At 35.3% G+C, this 23160-nt stretch overlaps 1 protein-coding gene across 1 annotated transcript; it reads left to right on the top strand.

Moving 5' to 3' along the window:
* The first annotated feature begins 450 nt into the window (after positions 1-450).
* On the top strand, positions 451-23160 carry Cht7 (chitinase 7). Its single transcript, XM_012376038.2, has 16 exons — positions 451-1618; positions 16610-16691; positions 17358-17518; positions 17933-18170; positions 18525-18704; positions 18957-19080; positions 19295-19604; positions 19916-20342; positions 20541-20758; positions 20893-21047; positions 21119-21259; positions 21427-21574; positions 21716-21901; positions 22160-22282; positions 22427-22628; positions 22835-23160. The coding sequence occupies exons 1-16, from the start codon at positions 1616-1618 to the stop codon at positions 23041-23043; spliced, it is 2907 nt and encodes a 968-aa protein (XP_012231461.1). The 5' UTR covers positions 451-1615; the 3' UTR covers positions 23044-23160.

Here is a 23160-nt window from a genome sequence, read left to right as displayed (position 1 = left end):
AAGATAGAAAACATTTGAAAAAAATATACTCTGGAAGTGATTTGCTGCTAATTTTTTTCCTCAACTTTCTTTTTTTACTTTTTAATTACTAACCTTTTGGCATAAATAATTACAACGATGCGATTTATCAAAGCAGACTAGTAATCAAGCACTTACACGGAAGCTCATTAAGCATGAGTATCTTCCGCATTCATAATATATACATTTGCTTATGCGTTATTATTGTTGGTTCGGTTAAAAAATTTTATTATATTTTAAGAATAAAAAAATATTAGCAACCAACATTGCTAATTTAATTAAATCAATACCTTTATTTGGTAAATATTTTAAGAAGCAATAATAAATAATTAAGAACCTTGATTATATGAATAAAAGCATGTTCTATGAACTAATGATAGAATAATGTTACAGACAGTGTATCTTTTCTCCATCTACTATCATTTTGCAACAATTACAGTGAGATTTTCACGACGAACGACAATTTAATACGCCTATACTTCTCACATGTAAATACAATTGTCGACTTTCTATATATTTACTCGCGGGAAATCACAGCATTGCCATAACCGCCGATTCCAAGTTGATTTCAGAAGACGATTATTTACGCGCAACATGTGAATTATTTATCATACGTAACTGTTGAGCCGAATAAACGCACGATTGCTATCGACAATTTGCTGGAACATTTCCTTAATTATATCGCAAGTGTTGCAACATTTAAATAATCGATCGATTACGTGTGTAGCAGTTACATTACACTTGGCCGATCATGTTTTACGTTAGAGTACATGCGCTTACAAAGTTTATCAATTTTTTCCTATTGTATTATGCATTATTTTTTGGTTTCATTTCTCCAGTAATCGGTATTGCAAACAACTTTTGATTTATTAGAATTGTAATTAATTTTAACGTAATTGTTCTTTATTTCAATTTTGATGTACTGTCAAAAAAGATGACTGTGTTACAGAATATATAATGATCAATATCCACATAGATTGACGGCGAAGCCGGCTTTTGCCAACGCCGATCTTTCGCACTGTCCTGCGCCACCGATTTTAGCTACAGCGCATGCTGTCACACTTACTATACGCAAAATGAAAGGCGGCTTTAATTGCCGTCGCGACTACGACGACGACGTCTTCGTCGTCGCCGTCGTCATCGTCATCTGGAAGTATGCTGTGAAAATGTGCGGCGTATTCAAGAGAGAGAGAACGAGAGAGAGGGTGTACCTCAGGAAGGAAGAGGGAGAAAAGGTGAAAGAAAAAGAGAGAGAAAGGAAAAGAGAGAGAGCTGTATAGCTAAAGAGAGGGAAAATGAAAGAGAGTAAGAGAGAGAAAGAGAGAGAGAGAGAGAGACTGACAGTAGGCTCGTTCGCTACAGCAGTCAGTGTTTCCCGAACTGTTGTCAGTGACAGTTCTCCGATCATGCGGCGGCGGATCTTCAATCACTGATCCGTATCAATAACGAGATCCCTCTTTTTTTTATGCGATCTGCCCACGATCTTGTCGCGTTGTTGAGTTTTCTATTTACACGGGGTACTTTTCGGCAGTTTTTGCGCGGTGCTACAAATCACGGAGCGTTATTGTTATTGTTATTTTGAGTAATTGGAATAACCATGGTGAGTACAATTTTATTACATATTAATTATTAATTATCGTTAATTTGAACCTTTTTTGTAATAATTATTGTGTAATACAATTAAAAATTTTAATTCAAATATCAAGAGATAAAATCACTATTTTTTGTCTTGCTCAGAAATTAGAAAATGCTGTTAAAATATTATTTTTGCGATTATTTAAGGTGATTATAATTTTTCACAGCATTTTATAAAACTTTTTTCCGGCAAATTATGACAAATGTAAATTACTATGCTAAATTTAATCGATTTTTCGATCAGCAATTTTTGCAGCAATTTTCTAAACTTTTTCTATCTATAAACCAATTTGTTAGGTAAAAAACATCTATCTAGCGAGCAATCTATTTTGATTGCCGAACTGTCAGATCTTTGATGGAAAGAAATCCAAACTATTTGCTCCAATTTCGCGATCACTGATCGAAAAAGTTCACCAAAATCGCTCTCCCACGACGGAGAATATTCGGCCGAATATTTGACATTTAGTGTGTTCCTTTTTTACGCTGCTCTATTTTTAAAATTAGCTAATTTTTTGCACGACAAAATTATTACATAAAACTGAATTTATGCAAGATCATCGTGAAACCGGGCTGAAAAAAATTTGATTTGAGTGTGTAATTTAATACTTAAAATAATTGTATGAAATGGCGATCGGAAACTTGTGAAATTAGAACGCATATATCTGCGAATTTTTTGTGTGTTGATTGCGTTTTTTGCGATGATTAAATGTCCACAGGTTCCGTGGACAACGTTTTTGCAAACATTATTTTGCATATCGAGTTTAACTAATACTAAATTTGACCAATAAATTTGCATGTTACGACACTTACGATGCTTTCAATTTTCAATTAAGTTTCTGACACTTTATGATTATACATGTAAATACATGTAAATAATTAAATGTTTTGAATTTTTTAATCCTTGCGTTAAAGTAGAAACAGGGCGCATAAATTAATCTGCAGAATTAATTTTGCAATTTATCCCAATAATATCACGACATTATTCGATACTACTAGCACTATATTGCAATATTTTTTATTGTTTAATATTCTTTTATTAGTAGCGATGCCAAAATAATTGGACATCAATGATTCTGCGATATTAGTGCGATCGAACAATCACGTTACACGCGCGACAATACACGCATATACATCGCCAGGACCTTCGATGGAGAACTCGTTTTATCCTTCCGGGTTATATTTGTGAGTCCTCTCACTTTCGTCGTGCGACGACCTCGTCAATATGTTTTTTTTTTTTTTTTTTTTCCCGCAATATAACGGCATAAAACTTAATCGACCAGTGGCATCGAAATCACCGAGTAATCGCGTAACGCCTTCGCCGCGCCTGGATGGATCTTTTCTTTATGGACGTATGAATGGGCATACAAAAAAATATGTCTGTCCCATTACAACTTTATCATTTGATGTGCTACGTCTTTGAATGCTACGAAATTCACTTTATCGTCCTGTGAAAGTGCCCATCTGCGGATCGTTTGTATAATTGAATCGTGTAATAGAACTTTTTCGCTTTTCACTTTTCATCACTTCCAATCTTGAATTTATCTTATTTCATCAAAACTCATTGCTTCGGACAGAGTTAACGAAATTACGTGACCATGACTTTGGTATATGTATCAACATACAATGTTTTGTTTTCTCTGCTATTTTGCTTTCAAACAAAAATCAAATTAGAAAATTGTCGATCGTGCGTGACTGTCATTCAAATATGTCAATATCGATTTTCCCTTGAATATTCCAAGTAAATTATAGGATCTAATTACGATTGTAAAATGTCGCTTTGCATTTACTGTATAGAGCTCTATCACGTTACAACTTTCTATCTCATCCTGCCACACCTCAAAGTAACGCGTTGTACGGCGTATTAAGTAGCATGCTAAATTAAACAATTAAATTATTTTCAAGCATGTTTTATTTATATTAGCGACAGATTCGACGCTGAATATTCATCAAGTCGATCATTCCTTTTTCTCTTTCTATACGAGAAAAATATCTTTTATTGCTCGATGCGAAATCGTTCGTACCTTCGTCGTGATCGCAGGATGCAACTTCAGGATTGCGCTGAATTATTAATGAGCGTCGCTAATCGTGACTAGCTGGTATAACGGTAGAGACAGAAAAAAGAAAGACTTGTTACATACACCGGTGAAACTTCTGAGAATCGAGTTTTACAACATTGTGCCATCAAAACACTTTGACATTCACTTCTTCCTTTTTTTCTAAATTTTTAAATTTTAGATTAATTATTCTAGATATTTTGATGACTACAAAGTACAATGGGTTTTTCGTATTTCGGTATTATATTGTAATAAACACAAATTTATAAAATAAATGTAATAACATACTAAATATTAAATGCCACGTCATAATTTATTTCAAAAATCCATTACATATAAAATTTAATGATTTTTACGATTATACGATTGTAATTATGAAACGTTTAGTTCATTCTTAAACTACATCAATATCATACAAATTGTTCGCCTTAAAGCAAATACATCCTGTATATAAAATTTTATTACAAGCTGTAAGCATTTTACGTATACGCAGTATCTAGACACGCAGATACAAAATTCTTGACAAAAATTGTTTCCTAAAAATAGAGTTACACGAATTCCAGAAAGCGGATTTAATTGCGCGGTAAGAAATCGGTGACGCGTTTTGCACTGTCAGCGACTAAACGAGTGAACGTGCACGCGTGCAGATACCTGCCGGATGGGGTGGACTTCGATAGAAATTCGACCGAGTTCCATCGGCTTTCTATCACAATTTTTTCCATGAAGTTACGCATTGTGCGCTATTTATCTTGCATTACCAGAGTTGGACTGACCGTCGAAACAGGTTTCTGAAATGACATCAAAGTGAGGAAAGTAACGAGGAAGTTAATAAATCTAAAAGGATATACGTCAAAGTATTTGACGTATGCGATTTAGCAATAAAAATACATCGATATGATCGGAAAAATCTGGATATTTTTATATTCCAAAATAAATAAAGCACTTAATCTCAGTATTGAAGAAAAACATGCGTACACTCTTAAGATCTCTTTCGCCGGAAATGAAGTGAAAGGGTAGACGTAGTGATTGTCTCTGGAATATTAAGTTCCATGGAAGAAGAATGCTATCGCAAGGACGTAAAGAACAGGACGACGGGAAGCGTATCCAGGCCACCCACGTAGCATATCATAAACTTATCACGTTTTCCACGCAGGAAACCAATGGAAATTTCATAAGTGCGAGCGCGCATAACGTCTAGAATCCGGTGGAAGTGAGGTGAAAGGATGTGTGGAGTCGAACTGAGATTAGAGATGAAGAGTGCCGTAGAATAGTTATTTAAAAAGAATATTTCTTGCAGATTTCTTGTAAATTTCAAGTTCTATATAAACTTATGTTGTACGGCAATTTCTATAGAAAGTACAGAAAATGCAAATAAGTGGAATAAAACCGTAGAATAATTTTTTCTAAAAAATGGGGTCACGGAATATAAATTAGGAGAATACGAGAAAAGAAATATAATATCAGAAAATAAAAAGATATTTGTGTATTTGTAAGATGTTAAAAAAAAGTATGTATCAATAAATAGTTTCAAATTACAAAAAGAAATGATAGCTACTTAATAGTAGAACAAAAATATTTAGAATAAGATAAAAATAATAAAACGACATGAAAACAAAGCAATGCTTCAATTGTGCAGCCTACTATATTCAACTTTAGCTGCTTTCCAACGTAACCTACATACGCGCATATATCTGCCTAAAGAAAATGAAACCGTTCTTCTTATCATTACGCTTGCAAAAAATACTTAAGAGAAAGAAGAATAAACATATAAATTATCAATATTAGAAGACGCACTATAAAAATCAAATAAAATGAAAAATGAAAAATATTTAACAATTAGTTTAAATATAAATATCAGGCTTGTCTGAAAAATAATAATCACTCTTAAATCATTATCTTAATCATTATTAAAAAATTAAGTAAACATTAACAAATCGTTACAACTACTTTTAAACTATTATGTAAATTTTATTAATGGCGAGATGTCTAAGGATAAATTATTACAATTTTCGAACCTTATGATAGACTGCCGTCGAGAAGGAAAAGAAATAGGAAGTAAACAAGCTGTCTTTCACAAATCAGCAATGTCCCATAGTAGGAAATGGAAGTTTCATAAGCGCGCGACACCACGCGGTCCCAAAGGCCCCCCCGACGGAAGTCAGGTGAAAACGGTTCGCAAACGTGCGTAGCCTGAAAACGAATCGATGTTACACGCATCAACGCGTGCGTAGCGATGGGCCGATGTTGCCAAATTTCGAATATATCTTAAAATAGGTCGATTCTGTTTACAAAAAGACACATGTCATCAAGATCGCACTTATATCAAACGCATTTTATTTCGGAAAGTGTTTTTTATACAATAAATTCGTGATAAATTTATAATCTATCAGATTAGCTGTCACATATAATTAAATCATAAATATAATCATCATAATACCTCGTAATCTATCTTGAAAAACTAAATATTTTCCATTTTATGCATAGTTGTAAGTAATTTACGATGCACTTTCGCGTCGAGTTTCGATATACCGGCGAAAGTATCGATCCCATCACTACCTGAACATATGCAGCAAGTCGGCTTGAATATGGGCGGATTTTTTTGCTCGAAGTCGGGTCGCTTCCAGATTAAAACGCGCGTTGACGTGCGAGCCGCGGCGACGTGTTTAACAGGTTGTTCTTATGTAAGTCTGAACACCATACGAAATATTACCACCGTCGACTGCAAAGCCAAGATCCTGAAAGAGACAAGGCTGCTTAGATCTCAATGTCAAAAGATTGCGGTATCTGGCAGTGAACGATCCTTTTGGTCGCTATAATAAAGCTATATAATGAAACGTACCGACTGGAGAACATTTTAAAGAAGTAATTACATGGTCTCTATGTTCAAAGAATAGCGACAGTCTAGTAATTTGTCAGAATATATGCGGAGTAGAAAATCATCAGAAATTGCTAGAGATTTATATATGCAAATTTTGTATTGTAGACTATTATCAATTAACCTTAATTCCTGAATACAATTGTAAAAGCGACTGCGTGCAAAAAATGTTCAATTGTACGTAAAGCACGCAAAGATTTTTCCTAATTTGATTTGTTGCAAAAAGAAATTATGCAGTGTACGAATACATTTTCTTACGAAAGTACCATACATAGATTGATAATATCTTACACGTCATTCAAGGTTAATTAACTTGGAAAGTGAAATTCGTCGCTACGTGTTGTTTTTAAGGTTGCTCAATATACCGCGCCGCAAGTTTCAGGCGTTGTTTTCTTCATTATTCTTATAGCGTTGCATTGCCAACTCCGCATGTTGAATAAGGAACATATGTTCGCATTTTATAAGATATGTGTTACAGAAAACATATAACATAAAAAATTAAGATATATTTATATAAAATTACATTTAAATATGATGTTTGTAAAAAGCTATTTTTTAGACATTTTTTCGCAATAGGATAAAAAAATAAGTTAAATTCAGCCATTTTGTTGTAATATTCTTTATGACTTTTAGAAGTGGGTCATTTTCAGATTGAAATTCATTATGCGTTTACATAAGTATCAAGTGTCTGCAACGTATTCTTATATAAACTTTGATATAATTTCTTTCAAAAATCATGAAAAGATAATATTTAGCTAACATTGAATGTCAAAAGATCTAGTAACTCAATTAAATCTAATAGATTGTCGACACTTACATTAGAAAGCGGTTTATATGCAATATACAGGGCATCTCAAACATTAATCAGTTTCTATTGCTACAACATCATTCATCACTTGCATTTTTTATTTATTTTACCTAATTTAGCAGAAGAAATAATTTTTTATTAATTTTATTTAGTATATTTATAGGTTAGTTTCACTTAAAATACTTTATACATATAGAAAATGTTTGATATAAAATTTTCAAATTGTATGTATTTAAGAGTATCAAAATATAGAAGAAAAATGATCTATCTGAAATGAAATTATTTTTTCGTAAACAAAACACTTTTTTCATATTATCTCTTGCATCTAATACAATTTAAACTTCGAGATGTCGTAATCTGAAGGGAGGCGGTTATTATAAATGTTACATGAGCACATGCATGTCGAAGCGAAGCGTGCGCTTCGTTTATGGGAAAAAATGAGAATTGCTGGTCGTTTTGAATCGCAAGAAATAGGAGCTCTGATCATATTGTGGGTAAACAGCGTGAGATGAGAAAAATCGATCTTTGGTTGATAGCGTGTTACAATAATACTTTATGAAGCAATAGATTTTTATTCTAAAGATGTTGCAATAATATGCCACGTAGAGAATTTTCGCGACCGGAATGGAAAAGCGGCTAAATTGCGCACGATGCTGAAATGGTGTTACCGTGCTAAGCCAATATGTATTGTATAACTGCAAGCAATGTAACATGGACAGACAATATTATGCAAAAAGCCAATATATTATTAATAATGCAATTATAAGCTTGTTTGACATTGCATTTAACATTGTTTTCATTCAATTAATAATATTAAATATAATTTTACTTGATTTTTCTTATTTTTTTTCTTAAATAACGTAATGTTTTAAGATAATATTGGTAGAATACTATTTAATTAGAAAGTTTCTGAAAGAAGAAACGGAGAGCAAATTGTTGAGCTCTTAACGTGAGAAATGTTAAGAATATAGATTGTACTTTGGGAAAGTTTGGCGTAACCATTGAACGTACGAACTAACGGAAATGATTAGTAGAATAATAGATGGTTTCTTTTTTTCCAACGCCAGTGCTTTCACCTGAACTTCGGGTTAAACGTTAATTGGTTGTTAATGAGTGCGAATAAATTCCCCTCTCTCAACTCTTTGCTTTACCGGCCGTAAAAAGTTTAACGCGTGTCTGTAATTTATATTGTTACCGGACGACAAACGTGATGTTATTACACCAGCTGCATTACGCTGTCGATTGCATGGCGATTCTCGCGTTCTATAGAACGTAATTATAATTACGCGACAGAACGAGCAGTAAACCAGGGAATGAGAGAACCGTGTGTAAAAATAAGCAATCGTGCAATGATGCGGATGTAATGAAAATTCAGAACGCCGCAAGATGCTTGCTGAAAAAATAAGGGAAATAAATCAATACTTTGCATAATATTATTCTGCAAAAAACAGGGAACACTTTTCAAGTGTTCAAAGTTGAGCAATTTTCAAACCACTAAAACTCGGCGAAAAATAATTGCAGATAAAAAATATTTTACGTGCTTTTAGGCCGTTTAAAAAATTTTTTTATTTTCTCACGTCCTTGTTTGTTTCTTAAAATTACTTTCAGCATTGCAACTCAATAAAAAAATTTTTCTTGCAAAATTTATGATGAGTGCCAAAAACGTTTTATTTATAAAACGCGTTCTTTTTTAATTTTACTACGATTTTTTTGACCGATTTATATGACTTTAAAACTCTACATTTTGTAAAAAATAATGTTTATTAGCGGAATTAGGATGAGCGTTAAAAATTCAGGTTAGGTTAGTGAAGTCTTTTAATATTGGGTTTTTATAAATTTTTTGAAACAAATTTTTTATTGACAGCAAAACAATATATTCTGTTTTTGAACTCAGAAGTGTAAAAATAAAAAATTTTTGATAACGGCCTAAAGCATGTAAAAGTACAAGTTTCAAGCTTTAAAATACTTTTTTAATTTTTTGTGTCCGATAACTTTTCGTCGATTTAAAAATTGCTCAATTTAAGCGTCTGAATGTCTAGACGCGGTCGAATGGCTGATTATGAGCGCAATGCACGAGCGATGCGCGACGCGCCATTAGTACGCGCGAATGCTTACAATCAGCCATTCGGCTGCACTGCTCTGCCGCGTTGAAGCGTTCCGGCGCTTAAAATTAAGCAACTTTAAACCATTGTAACTTGGCGAAAAATTATCGTAGACGAAAAATTAAAAAAGCATTTTAAAGCTTGAAGTTTGTACTTTCATGTGCTTTCAGTTGTTTTTAAAAATTTTTTATTTTTACAGTCCTGAGCTCGAAAAAAGAACACATTGTTTTGTTGGCAGTGAAAAAATTGTTCTCGAAAAATTTATGACAAACGCCAAAAACTAGAACATTTTACCTTGAAAACGCATTTTTTAAATTTTGCTACAATTTTTTTTGTCCGAGTTATGCGACTTTAAAATCAATCCTACATTTTGTGAAAAATAACGTTTATTATTGGCAGTAGTATTAGCGTAAAAGTATGTAGTGTTCAAGGACTTTACAAGCTATAAGCTATAAATTACAAGATACATGTCAATCTCGAATCATTGATAGATAAAAAAAAATAGTAATTAGCCGCAGCTACATAAATCGTACGTCATTGCACGCCGAAAAGAAAATAAAGAAGAAAGGCGAGTGTACTAAGGTCGTGGCGAATAATAAGAAGAATATCCGAGTCACGTCTTATTAATGTACGCCTCTCGCGTACGGCATTTTTAGTAATTGTTACATCAGCTTGCAACGCGCAAATTACTGTTAATGCGTCAAGTATGTATGCACCGCAGCTGCGAAAGCGCCTCGCCTCGCAAGTTTTCATAATCGACTTGACGCACCGCGACATGAATTATTGCTCAGTGGAATATAACATAAAACGCCACACGATTCTACCATGCTGACAAATCAAGTTACGATTTAATTTAACTTTTGCAAGCCTTTGCAAGCTTTGTAAGGAAATTTAATAAAATCGCCGAGATGTAAGATTAACTCAAGTGACATTTTTATAAGTGTTAAAATTATATAAACAATGTTAGGTATATAATGACATTTGTAAATCAGTATAAAATAGTAATTTGCATAAATAGTATTTGCATAAATTGTAAAATGCAGAGCAAGGATAAAGGATCCTTTATAAGAAAGAATAATGCGATAGTTTAAGCATGTCCTACTTTTAGGCATCCTTGAGAGAAAATCCTTAGACAATCTTGGAGAAAAATGCTTTTTTATGCAACACGCTTTGGAGAATTAATGATAAATTTCTGCCGCAAAGTTTTTCTTGAGAAATAAAATTAGCTCCTAGTTTAGCATAAAATATATGACTTGAAGAAAATATATGATACTTCTGTGACGCATTGCGTATATTTATGAGAAATATTTACTTTGATTTCTTCTAATTGTAAGTTAGAAATTCAATCACTAGAAAGTCCAATTAACGCTGAATCTCTATACAAAAAAAAAAAATTATTTTCTATTGATGAGAAGAAATACCGGTTTTTTTAAAACCATGTTTTACCTATTTTTGCGTTTCAATGTGCTAAATCCAATTTCAATCTTTTTAATCTTTAACTGATCTTTAGCTTTCAATTTCAATCTTTAGCTGATTGCAAAAACTACAATAATAACAAGTCGTGTAGCAATGTTGGAAAACATGCTGAGGGCTAGTGAAAAAGAATGGCGAGTACAAGGAGAAAAAGGAGCGCAAGGCTCTCAGCAGCCGTGCAAAGGATGTAAACCTAAACAACGGAACGCATAAAAAGAGGAAAGCCACGAATACGTATGATACGACCAATCTCGACGAAAGTAATTTAATGTGGAATGCACTCAGGAACCGAGAATTCGACAGCAAGCAAAAAACAAAGTATAAAAAGAAAAAAAGAGTATAAGAAATACAAAAAATTGGAAAGAATTGAAAGTAAATTAAGTATAAAGATTTTCAGATTAAAAGTTTGATGTACAAATGTGATATAATAAATTATTTTTATTTTTCCCTTATTGTTAGTACGTGATTTATTTGGTTTCCATTTTTTAATGCACAAGAGAAAGATTTATGAAAATTAAAATAAAGATAAATATGTAAATTAAATGTTTCCAACTTCCAATCATTAGTGAAATAATTGTATTAATAGCTTTCGTGCTTATGATTGTACAGCGGAAACGTTTCTATTCTTTCGCGAGAGGTCGACGACAGTAATTCAATAAGGAATGCGCTCGGAACGTTCCGGAATTCGAGCAGAAATAAGAAAGCTTGACGCTGCGGAACAATATTAATCGGAAAATGTAACAGAAAGTCACTATTACGGGAGAAATTTGTTGTTGTTATTATATGAAATATGCAACATTAAAAGATATTTGAATTGCATCGTAGAAACTGTAAGATACAAGAAAAATAACATTTGATTTATAAAATAGAAAGATTTTGTTTTAAAGAAGTAAATTTTTTTTTAATTTTAATTAAAAATACTGAGAACTTCGAATGAGGTGAAGTGAGTTGTATCAACAATAAAATCTTTAAGGGCAATGAAATTATCTGAAGGCAGACTGAATGAGAGCGCTCAAGTGTAAACCAGGTAAATGTAACGAGGTAACATGGCACGGTCGAAAAGAAAGCTTACATTAGCACGATACAAACCGGTAGGAATGGATTCGTGCATCTCGCAATACTTTGCTTCCACTATTGTGCGTAAGATCGTATGATTCACGCACTGAATTTTAGATAATCTAATTTAAACATGATAAATCTTATTACACCAGTCGCTGACCAGACGTTTAATTTATGTTAATAAATACACGACGTTTATAATAATAAGACTTAATAGATACGTCATGTTTGATAATTGCTAATTATAATTGAAGTTTTCTCTCATTTACACTACAAATTGTTATCATGAAGTTATTGATCGTTTAACATATAATATTTCTGAATGCTTAATTAATTATAAATACGTGCCATGTCACGATGAAAACAACAAATGTAAAACGTACTGTGTGAAATAATGGCGACGGCGATTACACGCGAGTTTGTCGTTGTCGCGAGGTAGGCAAAAGGGAAAACGCGCATTGTGACCGATACCGGCAGCGTACATAATCGTCAGCATAATTGCATTTCCCCCTTAATAGACGACGTTGAGAATCGATTTCTCTCGTTGGCGGTGAATCAACAATTAGACGGGCGCGTACCTTTACGACGGATAACTTTCGAAAAGCCCGAACTCCGCGTATATATACGTACGTTCGCGGAGAAGCGAAGTACGTCAGTGAAATTTTCACGGATGGACGGCCCCGCTGATCTAGAATCTGCCGCAAAATCGACCAACAGGACTCGCCTGCATCCTGCATACAGTCATCAGTGCATCAAATCTCAAACGAAACCAGACGGAACGGGGTCGATTCGCGACGTAATGTGAACCTCGCTGGTTTTCACAACGATTTCAGATACTAATCAAAGAAATAACAGATATTAAAACCAGTATAATCTCGGTGAGTTTAGTTCTGTGTAGATATGAAAGTTTACGCGAATCATCGCGTTCTATTGTCGCGAACAATTATCATTATTTTTGAGCATTTATGGTATTCAAAACAGAATTATACCGATCTTACTTTGCCATAAAAATTTGATTTTGTATCTGCAAACGTATAGTTGTACAAACAGAGGCATAATAGATTAAAACATGCCAACAGCTATTTAAAAGAGCGCGCTCTTTAAAAGAGCACGTAGATATTTTTTTACAGTAATTGTCCTTAATTTTTAAATCATCCCGTGCATTTAATTTGCATAAACTCTTTTTAATTGCTGCTTTTCATTTATTAGGATTTTTTAAAGATTATAATATCGCAAACAAATTGCGGTTGGATTAAGTGCACATCTGCATTCTGCCTGAAACTTTTACTACCATTGAGCATTTTATAAGAAATAAACATTATCAGAAAAATAGAAAGATTCGATCGTCCGTGATGAGATGACATTGAAACGCGATTTCTTGAATTGAATGTGATTGCTTGCCTTACGATTGATTAAAATATCTGGATATTTAATGAGTTAACATTATTGTAAAAACCGGAGTTGGTGAAGAGACGTAGAAAGATTTCAAAATATTTACGAACGATAAAATATTGCTGTATATTATGTAATAATAAAGCAACCAAACAGATATGCAATAGTATTCGTCTTATTTAAAGAGTATAAAACTGTGCTATAAAACTGTGTTTTTACGCCGACTGTTGCGTTAAAAGAGAAGGGAATTCTTCGTGTCAAAAGTAAAGTGTTAAATTGATTACCTTTAGAATAGATATGCGTACTGATGTGAAGACCGAGTGAACTGAAAACTTATTTCATTTAGAATCCTTCCTTGCGTTATTGCGATCAGTTGCATAATTTACGAATCACGATCATATTCAACATATGTCGTGTTCGGTAGAAATTTAATAAAAATCTCATAATTGCTGTGTTTGCGTTACTTAATCTGTCAGGAAAAGACCAAATACATACGCAATATCATGGTTAAAATATCTCGAGCATTATCCGTTAAGATTTACGTCGAATAGATTCGCATCCGTCGGCGTATTGCGAGCGCGCGGTGGGGACGAGCGAGTAAGGGGAACGCTGGAAATTATCGTCCTGCCAAGTCACGGATACTTGAGTGGCTATATAACACGAGGGAGTCGTGCACCGTGGCAATAGCGGCCGTGCGTTCGTTCTAAAAGTCCGACATAGAAATCTCGCGCTCTCTCCGCGCGTGCAGGCCAGCCGCCGACGACGATGCAGCGGCGAGAGAGCGCTGCAACGCCGTTGTACATGAGATTCGCGCGCACGAGCCGCACGTTTGTATGCAAATGACACGTTCCGCGAGCGGGGGACACCTCTTCCTGAGAGCTTCCTTCTAGACGCGCGATGTTAATCCCCATGTCGCGCATCTGATTAATTAATAACCGAGCTAATGACAGAGTCGTCGGACTCAGAAGTATAACGTGGAGTCGCTCCCACGTTAAAATAGCCGAGCGCTCGTTTTGCGATGCTCGACGATAATGTGTAGGCTGACAATGAGCAATGAAGTGAAAAAAAAATGAGAAAGGGGGCGGGCACGGGTAATTTTTCGTTCGATGGTGCCATTGTGCAGCATACGACGACGGAATAAAGCGAGAATAATGCGAATGTAGAGCGCAGGTTCTCTTGCTCTTTCGCGTTTGCGACGGCATTTATGGAAGATAAATGATACTAAGAAACACGTATGAGATATATACAGATTGTCTCTGTAGAATGGAACTTGCGACTATGCAATTTTAATAAGAGATTCTGTAATAAATTCTTAATTTTTTTTTTCTTTATTAAAATGTGCCAAAGTGTGTGCCAATAATTTAGTAAAGTGAAATCGGAGCAGAATGGTTGAAGACCTAATTGCGTTATCTTTTTATTATTGCCATACAAATTAAAATTGTTTTAATAAGTACTCCGAGGATTATTTACAGGCGGCGTAAATGTTGCAAAAGCCTCTCCAATTCCAATAAAATCACTATTCATAAACGAAACGTCAAGTGGAACGGCCGCTTCGCAGAATGCAGGAAAGAAGTTTCACTTCATCGGCATCGGGCCGCGCACGAAGAGCCGAGGGAGCGGCTCGATCTGATATAAAAGTGGGGAATCGCGCACCGCGCTGAATATCATTAAGCCTATGTCGCATAATGATATTCAACAATCTCCACAATTCCGTCGAGGTTCATGAAGTTGAAAACTTTCCAGACTTATGGCTAGAATACAGATCGGATGGACGCTAAAAATCCGCTTGTCGCAAAATTCTGGTCGGCCGTGGCCTCGAAAAAAATCGGCTTGATACGCTGCTTTCTTGCCGTTTGCAATAATAATTAAAACGAGCGAGGCCAACGAGCTCCTCGGTATTTTATCCCTCTGCGGATCTATTCTATGAGAAAACGCGATGGAGCGTGATTTCCATCTCGATCTCACGCGAGCCAGAAGTGAAAACACGATTAGCGTATGAACAATCCGCATTGTCTTACAATTAATGATCGTGCGATGGAAATAATTATTATAATACGCGCAATAAACACTTCGTAATTTTTTCACAAATGGTAAAACCTAGGTAAACTACAAAAGACTTAAATACTGTTAATAATTAATTGATTTTAACGCGAATATCTAAAATATTATGCAACAAATATTTCGTAGTTTTGTTTGTAATAACAATTATGCAAATTATTTCCAAAATTTCTAAATTTTGAATTAGTCAATTTATCTTGCATAAAACTTGTGAAGAAACGTTTCATAAATAATATGAAATTTGGAAAATATAAAAAGTTCGAAAATACAAGAGCAATAATGAAATATATTTTCGACGTTCTCTTATTAAAATCTAGTACTTTCAATTATGTCGTAATGTGGAATTATTCAAGTATCCGAGAGGAAAAGAGTGGTAAGTTTACAATCAATACATTAAACTCCTACACCACTGCCTTCGATTACTAATTCATTCGACTCCAAGAGGAAAGCTGATAATTCTTGTTGTCGCTATTGTAGAACAATTCGTGATTGCTTCGTAATTGATTATCGGAACCGCAAATGACTTTCGCCGTTGCCTTTGTCAGGTATCGCAGATATTAACAAACAAATACAATATTCTAAATTTTCAATATGCAAATACGCGAATAATATTTGCAACTGGAGAATCGTATCTTGGGCCTTTGATCGTGCTTGATTATGTGCAAGAGAGAAGAATTAGAAAAATTTTTTTAAAATTCTTAAATATATTAACAACAAGCAGCAAAAATAAAACGAAGAAATTAAGAAATCTACTGTTATTTTGCAAATCTAAAAATATTTTTATTAACAATTAAAAGATATTAAAAGTATTATGTAATATATAGAGATGTATTGCGTTGAAGAGGATTATAGCGAATACCGCCTTAAGTCGTTGCATTTATTTGTATAAATTGTTTTTATAAATCACAATGTTTTATAATCTATGACTATTCTTATGGATAAAGTATCTAGAGAAAGATGATTCTTGTTTAATTTAAACGTACATGTGTTATAATAAAACAAGATTAAAAATAGATATGTCTACCTGGTTTTTGACGAAGATTCTTGACGGAATGAAAGTGACATGCGACAGCGGATCAAACTCTCATTGAACTCACCTGTTATTGTGCTATCTCCACCTTCACTTTCTTTTCAGGTACCGACCAGCAGAACTACCTGGAGGCTGCTGCTCGTCTGTTTCGCGGTATTACTTCTAGGCCTTCTCCAGCACGCCGAAGGTAGTCTATAATTTCTGCATTCCAGACGGTATCTACTTCTATAACGATCACTCTGGAAATCGTGACGACCATTAGAAATTATTAACCGTAAACAGCCGTAAATTTGTACCTTGACGAAGCGGGAGGGCATCGGAAATCATTGTTAAATACTCCGCTAATGACTCATTATCGATCGATTACTGATGATTGATCAATAACGTAATGCGTTGTTTCACAGTCGCATTACATCAGAATCTTGTACTCCGGAGCGGGTATAGCAGTTAATAATTTCTCCACAATCGATTATATAAATTTTTCGCCGATCTCTCGACGAGAGTGGAACGGGCGCAGGTGGAGAACGATTCCACAAATGTGCTCCACCTGCCCGAGAAAATGTAGCCTTTCCGTTTGCCCAAGCCCGCATTAAACAGTATATCCCAAAACGCGCAAAAGGGTCCTTTCTCGTTGTCATTGCGTCATGCAAAATGGTTTTGGAGCGACCGATTCTAACGGGTGAAAGGCGCTCGCCTTTCAAAGTTCCATATTGTATGTAAGCGCGAAATCTTATGCAATGCTGAAACACATATTCGTGCACGCATTGTGTAATCGCTGAAGGAAGAATCGACGCGATTTTACGTAATTTATCCGGCGATTGTGTACATGCTGCGTGTGTGTGCGTGTCATTAGGTGCGAGAAAGAGATTCCGCAGGCCGACGACTTCCGCGCCGTCGATCTCGAACGATCAGGAGGTCTCAGCCAGTGTCAACAGGTTCAAGGTTACGCGGAATCGTGTCAGCAACAAGAGCACGAAGAACGAACTTCAGCCTGGCAAGACAAACGACTATAAGGTAGGTGCAACAACGTTCGCTTAGATCTATGCGTTGATGATGATAATGATGATGATGATGTTATCCGAACGTACGCGATTTATTTCGTTAATGGCCATCTCTACATTATCTGCGAGCTAATTACGTTTTTTTCCAAATTAACAAGAGAATGAATCTTGAGATTGTTCAACCGGACGCTTGCGTCATGGTTTATCTGCGTAAAGAATGGTAAATTGTTATCGTTCAATCTTTTGCCGTGACATTTCTTCAAGCTGTGTAGCTCGAGATGATTTGTTTAATAATCCGAGTCGACTTTCTCGAATTAACGAGATACCTCTCCGTAATTTAACATTGTTATCTTGTACATACATGTTATATTATAGCTACATCCTGTACAATTTCTCCCGCATTAATTTTCCATTTTCTTTATCACAGCTCGTATGCTATTATAGCAATTGGTCTCAGTATCGCACGAAGACCGGCAAGTTCATGCCGGAGGACATTCAACCTGACCTCTGCACCCACATTGTCTTCGCCTTCGGATGGCTAAAGAAGAACAAACTGACCAGTTTCGAGTCGAACGATGAAACGAAGGACGGCAAGATCGGCCTGTACGAGAGGGTGGTAAATCTCAAAAAAGCCAACCCGTCTTTGAAGATTCTGCTTGCTATCGGTACGTTTTTCAATTCCGCTTTGTATCGCTTTCTCGAAGATCATAAATTCTGATTACAGCTAAATTATGCATAATCACTTCGCATTAACTTCACGATGACGATCTTCAACAGTACAGTTTGACGAAAAAATCGACGCATTCTAATCAAGCCTCTCCATCCAATGAAACTTTGCATATGCTGATGAAGAGATAAAAAATAATAATAATAATACAAAAATAACTTATTTAAGAAAATTCATGTTTTACATTTTATAAATTAATATTTCGTAAACCCACTTTCATGAATGCAGAATTATGCGTCGATTTTTTTTACCAAATGGTCGAATAAAATGAATTCTACCGTTTTGTCTTCAGGTGGTTGGTCCTTCGGCACGCAGAAGTTCAAGGATGTATCCTCGACGAGATACGCCCGGCAGACCTTCATCTACAGCGCTATACCGTACTTGCGGGACAGGAACTTCGATGGCCTTGACATCGACTGGGAATACCCGAAGGGTGGGGACGACAAGAAAAACTACGTTTTGCTGCTTAAGGGTAAATACTTGCCTTGCCTCGAAAAGGGCAACAACCACGCGAATTCTTCGAGACTGGAAATGTCAGACGCGAGCCAAAGATTACGATCTTGATAAGATTATTACTTGTTGTCTTACTCTACAGAATCATATTGAGTTTAATATAAAGCATGGCACATGGAACAGTTGACATTTCCACTCGTTGTGCACAGCGTTCCGTCACGAGTAACCGTCACATTGCAACTTGAATCCATTTTTCATCGCTTTCTCGCAGAGCTCCGAGAGGCTTTCGAGGCGGAGGCGCAGGAGAGGAAGAAACCGCGTCTCCTCTTAACCGCTGCGGTACCGGTTGGACCTGACAACGTTAAGAGCGGTTATGATGTGCCTGCTGTTGCCAGGTACAGTAGCGAAAGAATTTTTTGATGAGTATGTATATATGAAAAAAAAAATTTAAAGCCAATGGCAATTGTTTTGATAAGTAACATTTCATTTACAGTTTTACAATATCCTGTTCTCAATTTTACTTAACCTGTTTATCCTGATTTGCATTTATCATATCTTTATCGCAATATGTAGAAATATCTCGGATTGAAAGTGCATTTTTTCATCTAGTTACCTGGATTTCATTAATCTCATGGCCTACGACTTCCACGGAAAATGGGAGAGAGAAACCGGTCACAACGCCCCGTTGTACTCCTCGTCATTAGACTCGGAATGGCAGAAACAATTAAGTGTTGACAACGCGGCCACCATGTGGGTCAAGATGGGCGCACCGAAAGAAAAATTGATCATAGGCATGCCGACGTACGGCCGGTCCTTCACTCTTTCAAATACCGCCAATTTCCGCGTACACGCTCCGGCTAATGGTGGTGGAAAAGCGGGCGAATACACGAAGGAATCTGGCTTTCTCGCGTATTACGAGGTACTTTCTCATCTCGCGTTTATAGTAAACGAATTGGAACCTAGATAGAGTTCGTCAAGAATTTATTAATTTTTATTACATTTTCCCAATTTAAATGTTATTTTCTTTATTTAATCTTCTATAAACATAATAAAATAAATTTTAAGGTGCTAACATTGTCCGATTATTTTATCAAGCGTATAATAACGTCCATTGCGTTGCTCAATTATAAGAAATACAATTATAATAATAAAAATTTATACAAAATAAAAAAAATAATCTTTTAAACAATATAATGTTTTATAGTCTGAAATCAAATTTATCAATTTTAGATTTGCGAAATGTTGCATAACGGCGCAGCTTATGTTTGGGACGACGAGATGAAAGTGCCTTATCTAGTGCACAACGATCAATGGGTCGGCTTCGACGACGAGAAGTCCATCAGGAATAAAATGCACTGGCTAAAGAGCAAGGGTTACGGAGGCGCAATGGTATGGACGGTGGACATGGACGACTTTAACGGCACCGTTTGTGGCGGAAACGTTCGATATCCGCTAATTGGCGCGATGAGGGAGGAGCTGAGAGGTATCTCGCGAGGTTCCAGTGCCAAGGATGTCGACTGGACTGCGGTTGCCACCACCATCACAGAAACGATCGTGAAGAAGCCGGAGCCTTACAAGATTTCCGTTTCGGAGGTCCTCAGCAAGTCGAAAAAACTTCAGAAGTCTACAACACTTGTCATCAATACGCCGACTCATGGTAATTTTTCGAATATTAATTACTGAAATCAAAATATTATATTTAGCGCGTAAAATCTTTCTCGATGCAACAAGTATTTTTTGAGTTTCTTATTTATTTCTGGCTTTTTAATTTATTTTATGATAAAAAATCTGCCACTAATTACTGTAACCAGAGATTGATTAAGCCGTAGTGAAAGTTTTCTTCCACATTTAACAGAGAGAGAAGCGCAGACCATTTGTTATGTAACAAATTGGTCGCATAAAAGGCCGGGAATGGGACGATTCAATCCGGAAGACATTGACCCGACTCTCTGCACTCACGTGGTATACGCGTTTGCTACTTTGAAGGATCATCTACTTACCGAAGGAAGTGACAAAGATGCTGAAATGTACCGCAGACTGATCGCGCTCCGCGACAAGAATCCAGATATTAAAGTACTTGCCGAAAACTTTTTATAAATTGTATCCGATATTTTCTACCGTTATGTAATTATTATAATGCATAATTTCGAAGAAGCAGATTATTGAAATTGGACGTGATCGCTTATATTTTGCAACAATATTTTCAGATTCTACTCGCAATCGGAGGATGGGCATTCGGCTCGACGCCGTTTAAAGAACTTACCAGTAATACCTTCCGAATGAACCAATTTGTTTATGAGGCTATCGATTTTTTGCGGGAATACAAATTCGACGGATTGGATGTTGACTGGGAATATCCAAGGTTTCTTTTACTTGAAGTATTTTCTATTTTATTAAAAATGTATATTGCAATCTTTGATCATATTTTTGCAGAGGAGCCGACGATCGAGCGGCCTACGTTAATCTTTTAAAGGAGCTTAGGCTGGCTTTCGAGGGCGAAGCGAAGAGCTCCGACCAGCCGAAATTAATCCTGTCAGCCGCAGTGCCCGCTAGTTTTGAAGCCATTGCTGCAGGGTAAATATAGATGTTGTAATTAATTAATACAAATTTAAATAAATGCGACACAAAGAAACGTAACATAATATCTTGTAAATTTAAGGATTGAAGTAATTTTATCGTAAAATTTTCATGATTTTGTTTGTAATGTAAAAATGTTTAAATAAAAAAAATTTTTTTTCTAGGTACGACGTTCCTGAAATATCTAAATACCTAGACTTTATCAATGTGATGGCTTATGATTTTCATGGTCAGTGGGAGAGACAAGTTGGCCATAATAGTCCATTGTATCCTTTGGAAAGTACCACCAGTTATCAGAAAAAGCTGACAGTGGTAAATATATGGAAATCATAGTGAAATTATGTGTTAGTTCTGAGATGCAGAATTTGCTTGCAAATTAAAATCCTAATTTGTACTATTATTATATACGTACTATAGAATATCAAATTTTAATTTGTTTTACTTTGGTCTTAGGATTATAGTGCGCGAGAGTGGGTGAAGCAAGGAGCGCCAAAGGAAAAGCTTATGATCGGAATGCCCACGTATGGTAGATCCTTCACGCTGGTCGACAAAGACAAATTTGATATTGGTGCACCAGCGTCTGGTGGTGGAGTGGCGGGTAATTTCACCAACGAGTCCGGATTCCTTTCCTATTACGAGGTACAATGACATACTTCCTGCTCAAATCGCATCGATTCTGTTTTCAGCAAACATTTATTTATATGAAATTATTTATAGAAAATTAGTGTTCACATTTTTAAAATAACATAGAGAAATATATATTTATTATTATTGATCAGTTAAAAGAATTATTAATGTCCGAATGTCCATTATACAGCGGTTTATTGTAAAATAAATATATAACTTATCTTATAATAAATTAAATATATTTTCTTTCTTTTGTAAATGTAAATATAGGTCTGCAGTTTCTTGAACGAAGATAACACGACTTTAGTATGGGATAGCGAGCAACAAGTACCATTTGCATACAGAGATGATCAATGGGTTGGATTCGACGACGAGAGAAGTCTTATTAACAAAGTACGCGGTTGTATCTTAAAGTTCTTTGGTGTTTTTAATATAATTGTACACAGTTTAAGCTATATCATTATTTTTTGTGTACTAACTGTCATGCACATTTTATATTTACACATTCTTTAAATCCTAAATGATATTTTTTTACAGATGGCTTGGCTTAAGGAAGAAGGCTTTGGAGGCGTCATGATCTGGTCAGTTGACATGGACGATTTCAAAGGATCTTGCGGAGCAGGAAAGTATCCGTTAATAAAAACAATGAAGAAGGAATTGCAAGACTACAAAGTCAAGCTAGAATATGACGGTCCTTACGAAAGTACTTCGAGAAGTGGAAAATATACTACTAAAGATCGTAAGTAAATCAATATTACACAACGTATCGTATATATTGCAAAGAAAGTAATATTCTTTTTATTAAGTAAAAATAATATAGGTATGATAAAATATTAAATTCTAAAATAGATCAAACTTATACGAAATATAATTAATGATTTAAAATTAATGTAATTAATTAAATTTAATTTAAGTCAAAATAATTTATTCAAATAAATTTTGCAGCAAATGAAGTAACCTGTGACGAGGAAGACAATCATATATCTTATCACGCGGACAAGAATGACTGTACGATGTACTATATGTGCGAAGGTGAGCGCAAGCATCACATGCCCTGTCCTGTAAATCTGGTCTTCAATCCCAACGAGAACGTTTGCGACTGGCCGGAGAATGTCGAAGGCTGTTTGCAGCACACGCCAGCGCCGCCCGTGTAAAGCGAAAAACGTAATTTTCGCGAAACTGTAAGATAAGAACGTGACGAAAGTCTAGGGAAAATAATATTATTAAAAACATTCATCGATTCTCAAGTAATAAAGTAAGTATATTACGTA

Source organism: Linepithema humile, chromosome 6 (assembly GCF_040581485.1).
Source record: "Linepithema humile isolate Giens D197 chromosome 6, Lhum_UNIL_v1.0, whole genome shotgun sequence".
Classification (NCBI taxonomy): domain Eukaryota; kingdom Metazoa; phylum Arthropoda; class Insecta; order Hymenoptera; family Formicidae; genus Linepithema; species Linepithema humile.
This window is presented reverse-complemented; position numbering and strand designations above follow the sequence as displayed.

Coding starts and splice junctions, on each gene's coding strand:
- Cht7 (XM_012376038.2), top strand. Junction 19,081..19,294: donor GATGTGCCTGCTGTTGCCAG/GTACAGTAGCGA, acceptor TTTTTCATCTAG/TTACCTGGATTTCATTAATC. Junction 22,629..22,834: donor AAAATATACTACTAAAGATC/GTAAGTAAATCA, acceptor TAAATTTTGCAG/CAAATGAAGTAACCTGTGAC.